General features: G+C 44.3%; 1 protein-coding gene across 6 annotated transcripts in view; it reads left to right on the forward strand.

The window, feature by feature from the left end:
• Window positions 1–9,927, forward strand: part of LOC115145220 (protein cramped-like) — a 46,916-nt gene extending 36,989 nt beyond the window's left edge. For 5 of the 6 annotated variants that reach the window (XM_029686621.2, XM_029686620.2, XM_029686622.2 and 2 more), the window contains exons 13-20: window positions 43–117; window positions 207–288; window positions 540–650; window positions 4,149–4,318; window positions 4,502–4,694; window positions 4,799–4,963; window positions 5,171–5,316; window positions 8,051–9,927. In XM_029686621.2, the coding sequence (XP_029542481.1) occupies window positions 43–117; window positions 207–288; window positions 540–650; window positions 4,149–4,318; window positions 4,502–4,694; window positions 4,799–4,963; window positions 5,171–5,316; window positions 8,051–8,164 (1,056 nt within the window). In that variant the 3' untranslated portion in view covers window positions 8,165–9,927. Of the gene's footprint in view, window positions 1–42; window positions 118–206; window positions 289–539; window positions 651–4,148; window positions 4,319–4,501; window positions 4,695–4,798; window positions 4,964–5,170; window positions 5,317–8,050 lie in introns of those variants that run through there. The other variant, XM_029686623.2, reaches the window with a different exon arrangement.
• Window positions 9,928–20,719: the final 10,792 nt, after the last annotated feature.

Below are 20,719 nucleotides of genomic sequence, written 5' to 3' on the forward strand. Positions count from 1 at the left end.
CCTTTTTGGGCCCTCACCAGTTTGCATCTCTGCCTCTTACAGATGCAGTCAGACATTTTCCTGCCGAAACAAAGGAAAAACAGGAGCCGGCCACTTCGAAAGCCGCTCGTGGTCCAGGTAAGTCTCATCTTCGTCCGTTGTTTGGTGTACATCTTGAGATCTGAACAGATTGTTTTAATGTGAAATTGTTTTTTGTTCCTCCTCAGAGAACCCTGCTCCCCCGCACCACTGGAGACACTCCTCAACACGTCTGCTCCTTCTCCATCCTCTCTAACTCATCTGCCACTGGTATGTCACCTGTCAACTAACCCATACACCTAGTTAAATTATCTAACTTATCTAATTACATGAAGGAAGTAGGTATGTTTGAAGTATCGTAACAACATATTTGTTTGTAATTATGCTGCAGGAATAAAAAGCACTGGAGAGCAGTAATATTCTGTGTTCAGGCCCAAAAATGTTTTATCCAACTATCTGAACAGGGCTAGAAATACTCAACCACTCACCTCCATAGTTTTTTTTTTTACCCTCTCCCTCAGGAACAGGCTCATTCCGGCCAATCCAGCCCCGTCTCTCTCCCTCCACCCATCCCCTCCTCCCCAGAACTCCGCCCATCACCTCTGGCCCTAGGATGTCCAGTCGGCTCTCCAGTACGTACCTCTTCTCTCTACCTGTTCAGGGCCTGAAACTAACTTTTTGGTCCACCAGCCACTGTGGCAGGTAGATTTAAGAATCTACCAGCCACTCAGATTTTTTTGCCAGTCCTACAAAAATTGTACACCAAAAATAATAAAACGGATGAGCATGTTTTGATGTTTCTAAAACATATGTATTACTAGTAAGAAGTAATGTGGTATATTGCTTTATTATGTTTCATTGTTTGTAACCGGAGTCTTTTAACCAAAATATCAAATCAAATCAAATTTTATTTGTCACATACACATGGTTAGCAGATGTTAATGCGAGTGTAGCGAAATGCTTGTGCTTCTAGTTCCGACAATGCAGTAATAACCAACAAGTAATCTAGCTAACAATTCCAAAACTACTACCTTATAGACACAAGTGTAAGGGGATAAAGAATATGTACATAAAGATATATGAATGAGTGATGGTACAGAGCGGCATAGGCAAGATACAGTAGATGGTATTGAGTGCAGTATATACATATGAGATGAGTATGTAAACAAAGTGGCATAGTTAAAGTGGCTAGTGATACATGTATTACATAAGGATGCAGTAGATGATATAGAGTACAGTATATACGTATATCATTTTCAGATGAGACTGAAAATGTCACCTGCCCCTTTAAGAGGTGGAGGTTACCATGGTAACGTGACTCATGTTTGTGACTGTGAGATTAAGAGTTGTGACTCGTAGTTCATACTGCACCCCCTGGCTTTCTGTCCGACTCCCACATGCAACCAGAAGAACTGGTCCCAAACCCAACCACAGTCCTGCAATGTTATTTTAGGCATATGTAACACGCTCATTTGCCAGCAATGGTCCCAGTAATTTTGCGCCCTATAGGCAATATCAAAATGCGCAAAAACAACCTAAGAAATAGGTTAAATGACCTGAGATTCTCTTGTGGCCCAGTAATACAGATACTCTAATATATCAGCCAATATGCTAGGCATCGTTTGAAGAGCGCGGAGTTGTCGAGACTTCCATTTTCTCTTTGAGCTACGTTTTAGGAGTGGGACTATTTTCAGACTGATACAAATATTGGTGATCAATACATATTTCTAGGCAATGCAGTAAACTATATCCTAATCATATTTAGGAAGTACATTTCCTTGGAACGATAACTGCTTCGCCGCCCATGCATAGGCTAGAGAGTATGCAATTTAATTGAGACCACACTCGCAACTGATCTCACACACATGGCTACTGACACTTTCTCTTGAGCTATGTTTTGCATATAGGCTATAGCGTACCTTTTTTTAGGAGGACGATTTGCAAGCAGAGACAAATGAGTTGCCAATATTTATTGAAATGAATGCTTGCTCACTATGGTAGCTTGTGCGCGTTGCGCCTTTTTGTTCTCAATTATCACTTCTTTTTTTTATTGCATCTCAATTTGTGAGTTGAGCACCCTCCACATTCCATTATCAATATTTATTTTGACACTGTAGTAAGTTAATTTCCTTGGAAAATTAACAATTCCATTTCAATGAGACCACACATACTAGGCACACTTGATCTCGCACACCCAACTCGGAGAGGTAGGCTACTGAAGTTGAAGCAGCGCGTGAACAATGCGACAAAGATGAGCTTTTAATACAAATGGTAGGCTAACTCATACAAAGCATAAAGACGACTGTTTCCAGATCCCAGTCTTCTCACTGCCTGTTCCCTAAAAACAGCTTTGTAGTGAATTTTCATTAATAATACAAAAAAGGGACCTTGGAAAATGCGAACTGCAGCGCAATGATCTGTCGGTACCTGCAGCACTCTACCATGTCGTCTTCTCTTTTATACCAGTTGAAACTCAAACATTGAAAAACAACTTAGCTTGTGAACGAAACAATGTAAATAGCCAAGAAACACAAAAACACTTGAGTAGACTTTAGACAAACTTTTATGCCTGTGCATAAGTGTAGTGTTGCTGCGCATTTCTGGATTTGTGGTTCTTTTACTTTGTACAATTAATTTACCAGCTAACAAACAAAACGGCAGAAATACTTTTGAAAACAGCTACTGCAGCATTTACACTATATATACAAAAGTATGTGGATAACACTTAAAATTGGTGTATTTGGCTATTTCAGCCACACCGGTTGCTGACAGGTGTATAAAATCAAGCACACAGCAATGTAATCTCCGTAGACAAACATTGGCAGTAGAATGGCCTTACTGAAGAGCTCAGTGACTTCCAATGTGGCACCATCATAGGATGCCACCTTTTCCAACTAGACAGTTCGTCAAATTTCTGCCCTAATAGAACCTCCCCGGTCAACTGTAAGTGCTGTTACTGTGAAGTGGGAATGTCTAATGGCAACAGCGGCTTAGCCGCAGAGTGGTAGGCCACACAAGCATACAGAACGGGACTGCCGGGTGCTGAAGCTCGTAGTGCTCGGGACTGCCGAGTGTGGTCCTCGGCTGCAACACTCAGCACCGAGTTCTAAACTGCCTCTGGAAGCAACATCCGCACAAGACCTGTTTGTCGGGAGCTTCATAAAATGAAGCTAAGATCCCCATGTGCAATGCCAAGCGTCGGCTGGAGTGGCGTAAAGCTTGCCGCCATTGAACTCTGGAGCAGTGGAAATGCGTTCTCTGGAGTGATGAATCACACTTCTGGGTTTGGTGGATGCCAGGAGAACCCTACCTGCCTGACTGCATAAGGGTCTGGGGCTGTTTTTCATGGTTCTGGCTAGTCTCCTTTAGTTCCAGTGAAGGGAAACATTAACGCTACAGAATAAAATGACATTATAGACAATTCTGTGCTTCCAACTTTGTAGCAACAGTTTGGGGAAGGCCCTTTCCTGTTTCAGCATGACAATGCCCCGTGCACAAAGCGAGGTCCATAGAGAAATCGTTTGTAGGGATCGGTGTGGAAGAACTTGACTGGCCCGCACAGAGCCCTGACCTCAACTCCATCGGGATGAATTGAAACGCAGACGGCGAGCCAGGCCTAATCCTCCATCAGTTCCCAACCTCGCTATTGCTCTTGTGCTGAATGGAAGCAAGTCCCCGCAGCAATGTTCTAACATCTAGAGAAAAGCCTTTCCAGAAGAGTGGAGGCTGTTATAGCAGCAATGGGGGCACAAACTCCATATTGATGCCCATGATTTTGGAATGATATGTTTGATGAACAGATGTCCACATACCTTTGGTCATTTAGTGTATATTGCTATACATATGATCATACTTGGTTATTTGTATTCACTAATGTGAGTGTCTACCCCCCAATGTGGCTGGTGAAGTAGACCTCTTACCCACCAATGCCAAATCTACTCTCATTTGGCGGGTGTTCGTTTTAGGCCCTGGTCATGTTTTTCTCTTTCATCTTTAAAAAAAAAAAAAAAAGGGCCCTAGGCCAGGCCCACTGATGCTGGATATTGGCGCAAGCTAAAACATGATGGTGCAATTCATCTGTAATTAGACTATTGACAATTCAATGTGTGAGTCTATATTTTTCCATCCAGGTGCCATTGACCTGGCAGCCAAGTCAGCAGGCATCATACCAGGCAGCCCCTGTCGGGAGTTGGAGGCCCCCAGTCCAGACGGAGGGTCCCTCTCGACCTCTCACCCTGGAGTGGTGCGTGCTAGTCCTGGTCCTCCCCAGACACAGCTCCTTCAGCAGGCCTCCTCTGAGGTGAGTGGAACACTGAAAGAAGAGAAAGAGAAACGATGATGGAGAGAGATCTACCTGGATCGTGTTCAAGATGTTTTGAAAGAGGGAGGTGCCACAGGAACTTATCCAAAAAGAGCACAGATTTTCATATTTTCTATACATTAATTCTAACCCTGTATCATTCTTTCACTAACCCTCCACCAGGTTTCGCTGCAGAACGGCCTCCCCCCTCTGTCTCCAGGAGTGGCAGGTGACTCTCTCCTCTCCCCGCCCAGCGTGGCCTCTCTGCTGGACATCTCTCTCCCGGGTCCCCTGGAGGAAGCCATGGCTCCTGGAGGGCCACAAATGCACATCAGTGACTCAATCATTGAGCTGGCCATCAACTCGGCACACTACGGTAAGTGAAGGGGGCGTTATAAAAATACGATTTTGTACTGTTTTTGTAGTGTAGCCTGTATCTGTTTATACATCTCATGTGCTGTCTCTTTCGCTCGCTCTCAGGTGATGAGGCATCCCTCTCTCCTGCCAAGCTGAATGGTAGTGAGTGCTCTAAGCTCCTACCCTGTACCTCAGTCAGCCCCTCCAGAGGCTGGATCCCTTCCCCCAGCCATGACCCTCAGTGGTACCCCAACGACTCCACTGACTCTTCATTTGGCTGCCTGCTATGTAAGACCACCACACACACAGTATATACGCACACGCAGCCACTATCATCAGTATCTGGCAAAGATTTTCAATTGAACTGAACCTGATGAAGCCAATTGAAACAGGATTACTCTGAGCCCAGAAGCATAAGCTCAACTGAGATTTAGTTTTTATTGTGTCGTCTCAATTTCAAACAACTTTAACCCCCCCCCACACACACACACACAGCAAGCCTGGTGTCCCCTGATAAGGGTAGACGAAGCTCCCTGACCCCCTCCGGCCCCTCCAGTGGAACAGCCCTCTTCGGACCAAGATTTCTGGACTGCAACTCCCATGATTCCTTTCAGTCCCGCGGCCTGCCAGACGTAGCAGAGGTAAGACCACCCCAGTAGGAAGCATATTGCTACACCCCTCCCTTGCACAATTTTCACCTTTTCGTTTCCTTAGTTTAAATCAAATCAAATTTTATTTGTCACATGCACCGAATACAACAGGTGTAGACTTTACCGTGAAATGCTTACTTACAAGCCCTTAACCAACAATGCAGTGTTATTTTTTTTATTTTTTTTATTTTACCCCTTTTTCTCCCCAATTTTGTGGTATCCAATTGTTTTTAGGAGCTACTATCTTGTCTCATCGCTACAACTCCCGTACGGGCTCAGGAGAGACTAAGGTTGAAAGTCATGCGTCCTCCGATACACAACCCAACCAAGCCGCACTGCTTCTTAACACAGCGCCATCCAACCCAGAAGCCAGCCGCACCAATGTGTCGGAGGAAACACCGTGCACCTGGCAGCCTTGGTTAGCGCGCACTGCGCCCGGCCCGCCACAGGAGTCGCTGGTGCGCGATGAGACAAGGATTTCCCTACCGGCCAAACCCTCCCTAACCCGGACGACGCTAGGCCAATTGTGCGTCACCCCACGGACCTCCCGGTCGTGGCCGGTTACGACAGAGTCTCTGGTGGCATAATGTGCCCTTAACCACTGCACCACCCGGGAGGCCCCAACAATGCAGTTTTAAGAAAAATGCTTACTAAATAAACTAAAGTAAAAAAATAAAAGGGCAACAATAAAAAATGAGGCTATATACAGGGGGTACCGGTTAGTCGAGGTAATATGTCCAGTACCAGTCAAACATTGACACACCTACTCATTCCAGGGTTTTTCTTTATTTTTACTATTTTCTACATTGTAGAATAATAGTCACATCAAAACTATGAAATAACACAAATGGAATCATTTCGTAACAAAAAAAAGTGTATATTGTCTTCAAAGTAGCCACCCTTTTCCTTTGACAGCTTTGCACACTCTTGGCATTCTCTCAACCAGGAATGCTTTTCCAACACTCTTGAAGGAGTTCCCACATATGCTGAGCACTTGTTGGCTGCTTTTCCTTCACTCTGCGGTCCAACTCATTCCAAACCATCTCAATTGGGTTGAGGTCAGTTGATTGTGGAGACCAGGTCATCTAATGCAGCACTCCATCACTCTCCTTATTGGTCAAATAGCCCTTACACAACCTGGAGGTGTGTTGGGTCATTGTCCTGTTGAAAAACAAATGATAGTCGCACTAAGCGCAAACCAGATGGGATGGAGTATCGCTGCAGAATGCTGTGGTAGCCATGCTGGGTAAGTGCATTGAATTGTAAATAAATCAGTGTCACCAGCAAGGCAACATCACACCACTTCCTCCATGCTTCACGGTGGGAACCACACCTACTCTGCGTCTCAGAAAGACACGGCGGTTGGAAACAAATCTTAAATTTGGACTGATCAGACCAAAAGACATATTTCCACCGGTCTAATGTCCATCATGCATCTTGGACCAAGCAAGTCGCTTCTTCTGTTGTCCTTCAGTAGTGGTTTCTTTGCAGCAATTTGGCCATGAAGGACTGATTCACACTGTCTCCTGAACAGTTGATGTTGAGATATCTGTTACTTGAACTCTGAGGCTGGTAAACTCTAATGAACTTATCCTCTGCACCAGAGGTAACTCTGGGTCTTCCTTTCTTGTTGAGGTCCTCATGAGAGCCAGTTTCATCATAGTGCTTGATGGTTTTTGTGTCTGCACTTGAAGAAGTTTCAAGGCTGTTTCATCGTTGTCGGTGATCAGGCCTACCACCGTTGTGTCGTAGGCAAACTTAATGATGGTGTTGGAGTCGTACTTGGCCACACAGTCATGTGTGAACAGAGAGTACAGGAGGGGACTCGTTGCAGATGTGTTGTTGCCTACCCTTACCACCTGGGGGTGTTCCGTCAGGAAGTCCAGGATCCAATTGCAGAGGGAGGTGTTTCGTCCCAGGGTCCTTAGCTTATTGATGAGCTTTGAGGGCACTATATTGTTCAACACTATGGTGTTGAATGCTGCGCTGTCGTCAATGAACAGAATTCTCAAATGGGTGTTCCTTTTGTCCAGGTGGGAAAGGGCAGTGTGGAGTGCAATAGAGATTGTGTCATCTGTGGATATTTTGGGGCGGTATGCAAATTGGATTGGGTCTATGGTTTCTGGGCTGATGGATGGTGTTGTGAGCCATGGGCCAGCCTTTCAAAGTGCTTCATGGCTACCATCGTGAGTGCTATGGGTCAGTAGTCATTTAGGCAGGTTACCTTGGTGTTTTAAAGCACAGGGACTATGGTGGTCTGCTTGAAACGTAGGTATTAGACTCAGCCAGGGACAGGTTGAAAATGTCATTGACACTTGCCAGTTGGTCAGCGCATGCTCGGAGTACACGTCCTGGTAATCCGTCTGGCCTGCGACCTTGTGAATTTTGACCTGTTTAAAGATCTTGCTCACATCGGCCACGGCGAGCGTGATCACACAGTTGTCTGGAACAGCTGGTGCTCTCATGCATGCTTCAGTGTTGCTTGCCTGGAAGCGCGCATAGAAGTAATTTAGCTCCTCTGGTAGGCTTGTGTCACTTGGCAGCTTATTTATAGTTTGAATCCATTATAATGTCGTTTTTTTAAAGCAACATCAAATTCATTATTTTGGGGCAAATGTGGCAAAAATAATATTCAAATGTTGGTCACCCCCTTGTCAATACTCTGGAAGCGTGTTCTTCAGTCATTCTGTGACAATCTAATATGTGGTTATCTTCATCCTTGCAGGTAGACACCCAGCTGGCCTGCATGATGAGTGAGAGCAGCGTGGATTACATCGCCCGCTTCAACGATTTGGCACAGGAGCTGGCTGTCACAGAGCCGCACCTCCTGCCACCTTGAGTTTGAATAGACTGAAGAAATGTCTGTCAGTTGCCCCTCCCACACCTTCGAAAGTGCAAGGACATAGGGGGTGAAGAAACACTCCTTCCCCTATATAGTTTGTGAAAGAAAGTGCCATGGCCTGAACAGAAGAAGCACTCAGATCTACCTTGGAACAGTCCAACTGGAACAGGTTTAAACTCGTTCTGATGGTTTCAACTGGTTCTGAAATGGTTACCTCTGGTTCTGAAGGTCTGTTTCAACGGCTTCTGAAGGAACGTGGACTAGTTTCAACTGGTTTGATGGCCTGTGGACCAGTTTCAACTGGTTCTTATGGGTTCTGACCAGCGTCAACTTGTTCTAACGGGTTCCAGCTGGCTTGTTTGTTTGGACTGTTCTGCCTAGCGAGCAGGCCTTTTTTTATATATATATATATATATATATGTTTTTTTAAACACTTAAGATTAATCCTGTTTACAGAACACAACCTCATGTAAAGTATAAAACAATGCCATATATGAACAAGAGACTGGGTCTCCATTTCTGTCCTTTTGTCTCCCTCTTCTTCCCTCTGAGAAATATCAACCCGGAGACATTGGGTTGAAAATGTAAATGTCAGACTAACTTTAAAATAACTACTGATGAACTGCTGGTAGTGTGTCCTTCTCCATCTTGTCTGTTCACGCGTACAAATTAAACTAACACATCACTTAATCATTTAATCTGTTTAAACTGAATAAGACATGAGTGGAACTGATGTGAATTTGTGTCCCAGGCCAAACATACGTGTCTGAGTGTCTTTGTCCCTCCCTCCATATCAATGCAAACAAGTTTGACAGTCCACTTGAACATCTACTCCAACAACTAACGCAGCTACATCTGTGTTAGTCTGTTTTTTTTCTTGTCAACCAATGCTTTGACTCGACCTGAAAGCTAATTTCAGTTTTCTGTAGCAAAACATTTTGTAACACCACACCAGGCGCTCCCTCCTATGATGCCTGGTTGGTTGTCAGTCAAGCTGCGTGTTTTAGAGCTCCCCAGCTGACGAAAGAACCAATCATATTATGTGGGGCTTTAGACAGAAATATGGTCAGTTCCCGGATGACCTTGTTGGAGATGTTGCATTGTATCAACCAATGTTTGTGTGCCACATCATCGACTGCAGTCTGGCATCGGATTACTACGGTTGAGTAGTAATGCCTGACTACATTGCAGCAAATGCCAGAAATGAAGAAGCGTGTTTCCAGTACAATCCGTGTCCAAAATGGCACCCTATTTCCTATATAGTGCACTGCTTTTGACCAGAGCCTATAGGGCCCAGGTCAGAAGGAGTATGCTATGTAGGGAATAGGTTGCCAATTCAGACACACCCAATGCCTAGATGTCAGCTAAGGATTTTGTTATGAGAAATCACATTGACGCAATGATCAAATATTAAATGTCAGATTTTTATTGTTTAACACACTAAAAGAAATGTTCAAGCTACAAATGTGGATTATGTCTAAAGATGTTTATATAGCGGTTGTCTTTAAATTGGGGCATGGAGTCCTTTCTCTTTAACTTTAATCTATAACAATTCCAGTATTCTCTATGCTTTTGTAACATAATCCTGTAAATTATTCTTATTTGGACTATTTATTAACAGGTTGAGAAAAAAAGTGTTGGTTTTAAAAGGAGCTATATGTAATATTTTTGCATTGTAATTTCAGAAAAATACCTTAATATATCAGCAGTAATAGTGGAGTGTTTAACAATGTTTAATAAAAAATAGAGCCCACACAAAATTGGTCGTCACTAGTTACTTTAGCCACAAAGTCGTAAGGCCTGCCTACTTGATCAATTTGGATAAAGTGAGTGTGATATGACTCGTATGCCGGCTTACGTTTCACTGGCAATGACCAACCAGATGAGGGGGTGTGTGTATGCAGACCGGCTTGCAGGGGAGACGTGAGGCATGCATTTCATTTTTTTTTATTAGCTATAATAAAATCCAACCATTCTAAATGCAAAGGGGTAATCGGATGTCTTAATCAGTCAGCTTGCAAGCGTATCATGTTTTCCCTTACTCATAGTTACTTGTCTTAACCCAAAATAGGTTTATTCCAATATCTGTATTGTTTTTAAAATGACTTGTGAAAAGCAGAATCAACAACCTCTGCATGGTTGCTTTGTGTTCAGTTAGCTATTGTTATGTAAATCTGAAAAGTACAAGTGGCTTGGCTTTGGCCCCAAGTGAGACAGATGCTGGTCTGCGTAGTTGGAAACAGAAGAATCTGAGCCTTTTGGGTGAAACACTAGGGTAAATGCTGTATGGAAATGTGCCATTACATACTCTATTTTATTTTTATTAGCCCATCCAACCTCTTCAGAGGACAAAAGTTCATTTGTTTTACATTTAGGTTTCACAGATATTTGGTTACATAATTTATTCATACAGTACTGCATACAATATGAAACGTATACACACTACTAAGTCGCTCAAGATAAGTGTCTGCTATATAACATGTAAATTACTATTTATTTTTTATACACAGTATTCTATGATAGGAATACAGTTTGATGTCATGACATACTCTTGCAATAAGTGCCATAGGATCTGTGGTGACCACAGAGTTGGGACACTTGTTTAAAGTCCATCAGCCCCATCTTCAATTTTATTGAACATTCCATTATTAAAATTAAATGTAAAAGTGCATGGTATAAATGACAAAGATCTGTCTTAACTTACTACCTTGCTCATTTCAGCAGCATGTTTGGCTTTTCTTTGACTTTCACCTCATGGCATTCATATGTCTTTGTTCCAACAACTTGAAACGGAACACAATTGAATGGGAGACTTTAACTCTCCCAAATGAGTTTTTTTTCCTCCAACTGGCCTCCCTCATCTGATTGGTTGAGTAGGGGGGCCTTCTGACTTTGGCTGTGGTAACTAGTGACATCCCACAAAATTGTTCAGCCTTCCTATTGTTCAACAAAAGCTGGACCAGCTCTTTTCTCTTCCATCAGTGTCACTCAGAGGTTGGTTATTTCACAAACAGAATCATCAATGGCAGAAATCGTCCTGTCATTACCTAGTTGCAAAAAGTAGTTTATATTCAGCACAAGTATTGCAATTCACCTAGCTTCCACTGTTGAGTCTCTGATCCACCTCTACGCAGATGACACCATTCTGTATACTTCTGGCCCTTTGGCATTGAAGCTTGCCTGGAGGGTTAAGTGTCCATACAACTCTCCTGTCGCCTCCAATTGCTCTTAAATACTACAAGTAAAACTAAATGCATGCTCTTCAACCGATCACTGCCTGCACCTGCCCGCCTGTCCAACATTACTACTCTGGACGGCTCTGACTTAGAATATGTGGACAACTACAAATACCTAGGTGTCTGGTTAGACTGTAAACTCTCCTTACAGACTCGCATCAAGCATCTCCAATTCAAAGTTAAATCTTGAATTGGCTTCCTATTCCGCAACAAAGCATCCTTCACTCATGCTGCCAAACACCCTTGTAAAACTGACCATCCTACCAATCCTCGACTTCGGCGATGTCATTTACAAAATAGTCTCCAATACCCTACTCAATAAATTGGATGCAGTCTATCACAGTGCCATCCGTTTTGTCACCAAAGCCCCATATACTACCCACCACTGCGACCTGTACGCACGCTCTAGTTGGCTGGCCCTCGCTTCATACTCATTGCAAAACCCACTGGCTCCAGGTCATCTACAAGACCCTGCTAGGTAAAGTCCCCCCTTATCTCAGCTTGCTGGTCACCATAGCAGCACCCACCTGTAGCACGCGCTCCAGCAGGTATATCTCTCTGGTCACCCCCAAAACCAATTCTTCTTTTGGCCGCCTCTCCTTCCAGTTCTCTGCTGCCAATGACTGGAACAAACTACAAAAATCTCAAACTGGAAACACATCTCCCTCACTAGCTTTAAGCACCAGCTGTCAGAGCAGCTCACAGATTACTGCACCTGTACATAGCCCATCTATAATTTAGCCCAAACAACTACCTCTTTCCCTACTGTATTTATTTTTCTCCTTTGCACCCCATTATTTCTCTCTACTTTGCACATTCTTCCACTGCAAATCAGCCATTCCAGTGTTTTACTTGCTATATTGTATTTACTTCGCCGCCATGGCCTTTTTTTTGCCTTTACCTCATCTCACCTCACTTGCTCACATTGTATATAGACTTATTTTTCTACTGTATTATTGACTGTATGTTTGTTTTACTCCATGTGTAACTGTTGTTGTATGTGTCGAACTGCTTTGCTTTATCTTGGCCAGGTCGCAATTGTAAATAAGAACTTGTTCTCAACTTGCCTACCTGGTTAAATAAAGGTGAAATAAAAATAAAATGGGTGAGACATTCTGCATGTACAGTATATAAGGAAAGTATTGAACCTTTTTTCCACTTTGTTACGTTAGTCTTATTCTGTAATTAAATCATTGATAAAGATTTTTTTTAAACAATCTACAAACAATACCCCGTAATGACAAAGCAAAATCATGTTTTTTTAAACATTTTTGCTTATGTATTACAAATAAAAAATTGTTTCAATTGATCATCCTTGATGGATCTACAACTTGATTTGGAGTCCAGCTGTGATAAATTCAATTGATTAGACATGATTTGGAAAGGCACACACCTGTTTATATAAGGTACCACAGCTGACAGTGAATGTCAGAGCAAAATCCAAGACTCAAGGCTGCCAAAAGTGAATGAACAAAGTACTGAGTGAAAGGTCTGAACTTATGTAAATGTGATACTTCATGTTTTTATTTGTAATAAATGCAAATATTTATAAAACCTGTTTTTGCCTTGTCATTATGGGGTATTATGGGTGTTGGTTGAGAAAGAAAAAACAATCCATTTTAGTTTAAGGCCGTAACCTAACAAAATGTGGGGAAAAATCAAGGGGTCTGAATACTTTCCGAATGCACTGTAGCACCTTTAACTTAATATAAGATGGTGGTATCTAAAAAACACATCCTGCTGTATTGAGATTTTTCAGTTTGTAAGATGCATTTTTACTCATCTGTATAAACGTACATAGTTTTAAAAATAATAATACTGGCATGTGTGTGTGAACATGAAGGGGCGAATCCCAAATTCCACATACCGAAATTCAAATTTTCACTTCATCATGCATTGATGTCAATTGAAGACAGTCAATTCGCCATCTTTAGGACGTTCCAAGTTATGAAATGTCCCGTAAGAGGTCACCTTGGCTGATGACGCCAGCGGATCAGCAATCAAATACTGACTGTCAGTTACTGTTACAAACTAGGCAACCAGTGACTCCCAGGAAAGACTGAGCGACAACCAAGAGGAGAATGGTGACACTGGAGAAACCGGTGACTACTTGGAAAGTCTAGTGCAGGGGGGAGTTGGGCTAGCACCCCCAACTCACCGTCCTCTACAAGGGGGCGACCCGAAGCAACTACAGAGAACCGGAAGTAACCATACCCCCAGAGCCTTCCGAGAGAGGGGAAGAATGAAGCGTTTCCATGGATGGATAACACTAACGACAAGGTTGTATGAAGGATTCTGACTGCAGGAGTAGAAAGTGGAACAAGATGCCACTCCCATAAAACTGTACATACGAAGACTACGAATCCACCAAACAAAGACAAAGTGCCTACCTGAGCCAACAAAGCAGCAGCGCACAGACTTGCTATCTGGTGAGACATAGGAGGTTTCTAGCCAACACCATAGTGTTGAAGACTTCTCCGCATCTGAACGACTTGAGGCTGCCACGCCTTCAAAGGAGGAGAAAGTCAGAGACTCCAGAGGATGTGGAACCCAGAGCAAGGAATGTCAAGTGGCCACAACAACAACGCAGTCTGGCAACAGCTGGATGACGACCTGGACAACAACCTAGAAACAACACTGGTGGGGAAAAGACACTCACTTCCCTGTCCAAGCTTGTGCCCGTGGTGAACAGTGAAAGATTTGACAATGAAGAGAGCAACAATCAACCCAACAAACCGAAAATGTAGGCTTTTAGGCATCGCAAAGAACTGCAGTCACTCATCAAGCGCTTCAGAGAGGCAGATGCCACACAACGTAAAGCGCTACAGGAACTGCAAGACACAGAGTAACCTGATGTCACTCCAGAATGCGGAAATGGTAAGAACAAGGAGACCAAGACAGCAAAGCAGAGAGCCAACCCCTTCCACTTCATTTAATTTACACTGGAAGCGGAGAGATCTGGCAACCTTCAGGCAACTAAGGTGGAGAGGTACTCAGACCAGGGAAGGAATGAGGAATGAGAATTTGTCAGTACGTCCAACCATCCTCACAACCGCAGACCACGTGTAACCACAACAGCCCAGAACCTCCACATCCAGATACTTCACCTGTGGGATAGTCTGAGACCAGCCACCTGGACTTGAAACTAGGTTTGCACAACCCAAGAATTTCTGCACAAACGGAAACCGCCTTAGGGAAGCTCATCTGTGTGCTCGTCATCCTCACCAGGGTCTTGACCTGACTGCAGTTCGGCGTCGTAGGCAACTTCAGTGGTTAAATGTTCACCTTCGATGGCCACTGGCACACTGGAGAAATGTGCTCTTCTTGGATAAATCCCGGTATCAACTGTACCGGGCATATAGTATGGCGTTGTGTGGGCGAGTGGTTTGCTGATGTCAACGTTGTGAACAGATGTCCCATTGTGGAAGTGGGGTTATGGCATGGGCAGACATAATTGCATTTTATCGATGGAAATTTGAAGGGGGGCACTTCTAGGATTATTTAAGATACTCTTTGAAGAGGTAGGGTTTCAAGATTGGCTTGGACTGGGCTGAGTGGGAGCTGTCCTCCGGTAGGGGTGCGAGGGCCATGAGACCAGAGGTGGCAGAACGGAGTGCTAGGGTTGGGGGTGTAGCATATGAGTATAGCCTGAACTAAACAAAGAAACTAGGGAGGTTATTGTGAGCCTTTGAGCATATTTACATGCAAAACTGTAATATTAGACTAAACATGGTCATGAAATAAGATTTTATTTATTTGCTTGCTACTTTCAGAACCAGAGTGGGGGCAACTCCCTAGCTCTGCTACTGCAAGCATTAGGGCTCAGAATTGACATGGGCACAAATGTTTTGCATACACATTTCAACAACATTCTAGTTATTGTGGTTCCAAATGTTAAATAGGTACACAAATCTCTGGGGTGAAGCGTTCATTCAAAAGATAGAAATAGTTTTTTTTTAAACGGATCTAGGAAAAAATAATCAAGGGTACAAGACTATGTACATACCGGAGTTAGAAGGCAAACAAACTACTAATCCCATACAGCATTGAGGTCTGTGTCATCCAGTCACAGAGCAGACGTGATTGTGTTCACTTGTAGATCACGTGACTTGGATCTGCTCTGTGATTGGACCATAAAGACTGCAAGGCTCATGGTTAGTGTTGTTTTTGGTGCTCTTTGCACTAGAAACTGACTGTAAAAACACACTTTCTCAGCACAGAGGTTGAAACGTTTATAACCGATGGGCACTACATCAACATATGAATTGTCTTGCAATCTCGGTAGAGATAGTGGTTAGAGCGTTGGGCTAGTAAACGGAAGGTTGCAAGTTCAAACCCCCGAGCTGGCAAGGTACAAATCTGTCGTTCTGCCCCTGAACAGGCAGTTAACCCACTGTTCCTAGGCCGTCATTGAAAATAAGAATTTGTTCTTAACTGACTTGGCTAGTTAAATAAAGGTAAAATACATTTCCGCGTTTTAGGACTACGTGCTGGCGAACCTGCTTGATTTTCGAACATTTTTAAACATGGAAACTAAGGATACAATTTCCTCTGTTCTTGCACATTATCATAATTCATATGTGCGCCACTAGAAATCCCTGAATTATCATGCTTCTGTTAGTCGAGAAGCAGGTGGTATGTATAATAATACAATGAACATGGAACGATACAAAACAAGAGTAGCGTCTGGACATGAAACACATAATTAATACTGCCTGGGGAATGAACCTAAGGGAGTGACAGATATAGGGGAGGTAATGAGTAAATTGATGGAGTCCAGGCAAGTCTCACAATGAGGCGCAGTTGCGTGTAACAATGGTGCCAGGTGTGCATAATGATGGATGTCAGAGCCAGTGATTAGTAAACCGGCAACGTCGAGGCGCCAGGGAGTGGTAATAGACATGGCATTCCACCCCCTGACCACAGGACGACGCTAGCCAGGGAGACTGCCCAGAGGGCGAGGAGCGGGCCAGCCCTGAGGGAGAAGGTGGAAATCACGGATGATGTTGGGATCCAGAATGTCCTCCACCGGAACCCAATACCGCTCCTCTGGACCATACCCCTCCCAATGCAGCAGGTACTGGAGCCGACCCCCATCATGTTGGGAGTCCAGTAGGGATCTGACTGGGCTGGACCTCCCTCGACATCCATGATGGAACACGGGAGTCTCACTGCGGTTCACCTGCTCCTTCTGAAGTTGGAGGACGTGCTGGAGTCTCATGTGGACATCGCTCCACACTTTTTCTGCTCACCTGAACCACTCATCCACCGCAGGAGCTTCGGTCTGGCTCGGGATCCATGGAGCCAGGACCAGCTGACCAGCTAACTCACAACACACTGGAAGTGAGTCAGCTCAGTGGAGGAGTGACATAACGAATTATGGGCGTATTCCTTCCATGGGAAGAGTTGGGCCCACTCTCCCTGCCGGTCCTGGAAGTGGCTCCTCAGGAACCTCCCCAGCTCCTGGTTCATCCTCTCCACCTGCCTGTTAGACTGAGGCCTATACCCGGAAGTGAAGCTGACCATGACCCTGAACTTCTCCATGAAGGCTCTCCATACCCATGATGTGAATTGGGGGCCACGGACAGAGACTATGTCCTCTGGAAGACCTGCTGGAACAGTGCCTCAGCGACCTGTAGACCAGAGAGAGGGGTAAAACGACAGGTTTTGGAGAATCTATCCACAACCACCAAAATGGTGATGAAACCGTCAGAGGGGAGATCAGTGACAAAATCAATGGATAGATGAGCTGAGGCACGGGAAGGCGAAGGAGTTTCCCTGGTGGAGCATGCCGGGGGGATTTAGTTTGAGCCCATACGGAACAGAAGGTGACTTAGCGAATAACGTCCTGCCCAAAGGTGGACAACAAATTCTTCTCTGAGATGGATTGAGTAGTTTGAGTAATACCTGGATGTCCAGCGATGACAGCTGTGTGCACCCAGATCAGCAGCCAATCCCTTATCCCTGTGGGAACATAAATGCAGCTAGGAGGACAGCTAGTGGGTGCGGGTTCCATCTCCAGAGCCTGGCGTAAGACCAAAGCTACATCCCAGACCCCAGGGGCTACGACTCGAGAGGGAGGAATTATGGGTGCATTACGGACCCTCCCCCGAATCGTATTGACGGGACAGGGCATCGGCTTTGGTGTTCGTTGAACCTAGGCGATAGGTCAGCGTGAAGTCAAATCTAGTACAGAAAAGGGCCCACCTTGCTTGGCGCAGGTTCAGCTGTATGTACTCCAGGTTCCGATGGTTGGTGAGGATGACAAATGGGTTCTTGGCGCCTTCCAGCCAGTGTCTCCACTCCTAATGCCAACTTCACCGCCAGGAGCTCTTGATCCTCGACGTCATAATTCCTCTCTGCAGGAAACAGTTTCTTAGAGGAATACGCACAAGGATAACATTTTTGTGGATTACCTTGTCGTTGAAACAGGACAGCCCCAAGCCCACCTCGTGGATCTCTACCACAAAGGGTAACGTAGTGTTTGAGCAATGGGGCGGAGGTGAAACATCCCTTCAGTAGGCGAAAGGATATCGTCGATATACACGACCACCTGGCGTCCGAGCATGTCCCGGAACATCCCATTGACGAATGACTGGAAAACGGACGGAGCATTGTCTAAGCCAAAATGCATCACCAAGTACTCGTAGTGACCAGACATTGTGCTGAATGGGGTCTTCCATTCATCCCCCTCCCGGACGCGGATGAGATAGCATATACTCCGCAGGTCCAATTTGGTAAAGAACCGGGCACCACACAACTTCCAGACAGTAGCAGCATCCAGTGGATGGAATGAGCCGGCACTTCGTACGCTATTCGTAAGAGGTTTGCGCGAAGAGGTCCAGACGGAACTGGCATGTCGAGACGACAACCTCACCCTGGCCGCACTCATTGCAATGGCCATCTGTCTGGATAACCTACTTTGGGAGCACTGGTCCTCTCATCGCTTATTTCCCTCCCTCAGTGAACACTGGATCAGAGCCTGAACCCATGGTGGTAGGGGCCACACGCCTCACCGTGGCACAGCACCACAGACGGATACAGCTGGGGCTCTGTCTGTACTGTGAATAAGGAGGGCACAAGCTCCAGAAGTGTCCGGCAAGGCCGAATCCGGGATTCACAAGAGCAAGGACGGTAATTTGTTCAATTCTAGGTAGGCCTAAGTGTGAAATAAGAAACCATTGTTGAAATCTTTTTACTATAAAAGCCTGAGATAATGGGAATTTGAATGAGAGATGGCTGATCTTGCTCTGTTGGAAGATTTGGCATACGCTGCATTTTGCAGAGAGCAAGATTTTAGAGAAAGGTTGGACTTTTCTGCAGAAAGTACAGATTGGCTCATCAGATAACGTTTCTCAAAACCATATGAATAGTATTTTTCGAGGATTCAAGACCTAGTTTAAAAAGGCAAATGCATGCCATTCCGGTGCACATCTTAGTGCTATTCATCCTCAGGTTTTTGTCAGCGGGAGCTTGCCGATCGGCATCTCACAGCACTTGATGAGCCAATATTTTGGATGCAATCATCAGCAAAACGAACAGTAACACAATTTCCATACACCATCACACAGGTTGAACTCTAGGGGTTTCTTTGCCATGATACCATCAATTGGTTCCCGAATACAAACGGAGCAATAGACAGCACCCACCACATCGCTATAAAATCACCATCCCAAAACCATCCCATTGCCTGCTGCACTGCTACTTGGATTCCACCTGGCGATCTGTTCACAGTCTGCCCTGGCTTGTCTCCCCCTGTCTGGTACAGGTACCCCCACCACACACCCCCTCTCTCCCAAGCTTTCGCTCACCTCCAGCACACAGTGACTCTGAACTTACAATGACTAGCCCCAAGTCGTTTATTATTTGCCTCATGACTCCTGCATGCTTTGTTGACTATGAACTTTCTTATTTACTCAACCGTGGGATAGACTGTTTGTTCCCACACTCGGGACTCTGACTCTCTATTGGTTACAGACTCTTGGCCTCCCATTCTATTCTAACCACCTCTCGCCGGCTTTATATTCATTTTACCTGATGAAATTGCTGTACAATATGATATTGTTTCCATCTAATGCACATTAAAATGTCATAATTCAACACTGCAGAGCTCTCCGGTCCTATGCCGTGCCTTGATTGTATTACTGTTGATGATATCTGGAAATGTGCATGTACACCCTGGCCCATCTACTGTTGCTAGTCCGAAATCTGCTTCACTGATTTCTGCTCTCGTAAAAGCCTGAGTTTTCTGCACGTTAACACTAGAAGCTTATTATTTAAAATGGATCAATTGAAAGTGTGGGTTCATAGCTCCAATCCAGATGTGTTGGTCATCACTGAGAGGTGTTGAGTCCCACCTGGCAAACATCCAGTGTAAATGCAGAGCTCCAAATTCAAATAAATTACTATAAAAATTAAACTTTTATGAAATCACACATGCAATACACCAAATTAAAGCTACACTTGTTGTGAACCCAGCCAACATGTCAGATTTCAAAAAGGCTTTACGGTGAAAGCAAACGATGCTATTATGTGAGTACAGCACCCCAGCAAACAAACACAAATAAAGATATAATTCATGCCTTACCTTTGACGAGCTTCTTCTGTTGGCACTCCAATATGTCCCATAAACATCACAAATGGTCCTTTTGTTCGATTAACCTTTTGTTAGATTAATTCTGTGGATATATATCCAAAATTTCAATTTATTTGGCGTGTTTGATCCAGAAAAACACCGGTTCCACACGTGCGACAGAACTACAAAATATCCCATAAGTTACCTGTAATCTTTGTCCAAACATTTCAAACACCTTTCCTAATACAACTTTAGGTATTTTTTTATCATAAATAATCGTTAAAATTTAAGACCGAATAAACAGCGTTCAATACCGGAGGAAAACGAAGTGGAGCGTGCTTTTCAGGTCACGCGCCTCTAACAAAGAGTACACTTCTCTCTACCCTTGTTCTGAACAGTGCTACTTCTTCATTTCTCAAAGGAAAAACCTCAACCAATTTCTAAACACTGTTGACATCCAGTGGAAGCGATAGAAATCTTGATTCCCAATGAAAACCCATTGAAAAGAGAGTGACCTTAAAAAAATATAATTCTGAATGTTTTTCCTGTTTTTCCACTGCCCTGCTACAAAGTTTTTCACTGCAGATGGTCACTGAGTCCGAGGTGCTAAAGGTGCTCCTTAAACTTGACCCCCAAAAACCATCTGGGTCAGATGGTTTAGACCAGGGGTGTCAAACTCAAATACCCAGTGGGCCAAAATGTAAAACCTGAACAAAGTCACGGGCCAACATTGAACAAATT

The sequence above is a fragment of the Oncorhynchus nerka genome, linkage group LG17 (genome assembly GCF_034236695.1).
Source record: "Oncorhynchus nerka isolate Pitt River linkage group LG17, Oner_Uvic_2.0, whole genome shotgun sequence".
Lineage (NCBI taxonomy): Eukaryota > Metazoa > Chordata > Actinopteri > Salmoniformes > Salmonidae > Oncorhynchus > Oncorhynchus nerka.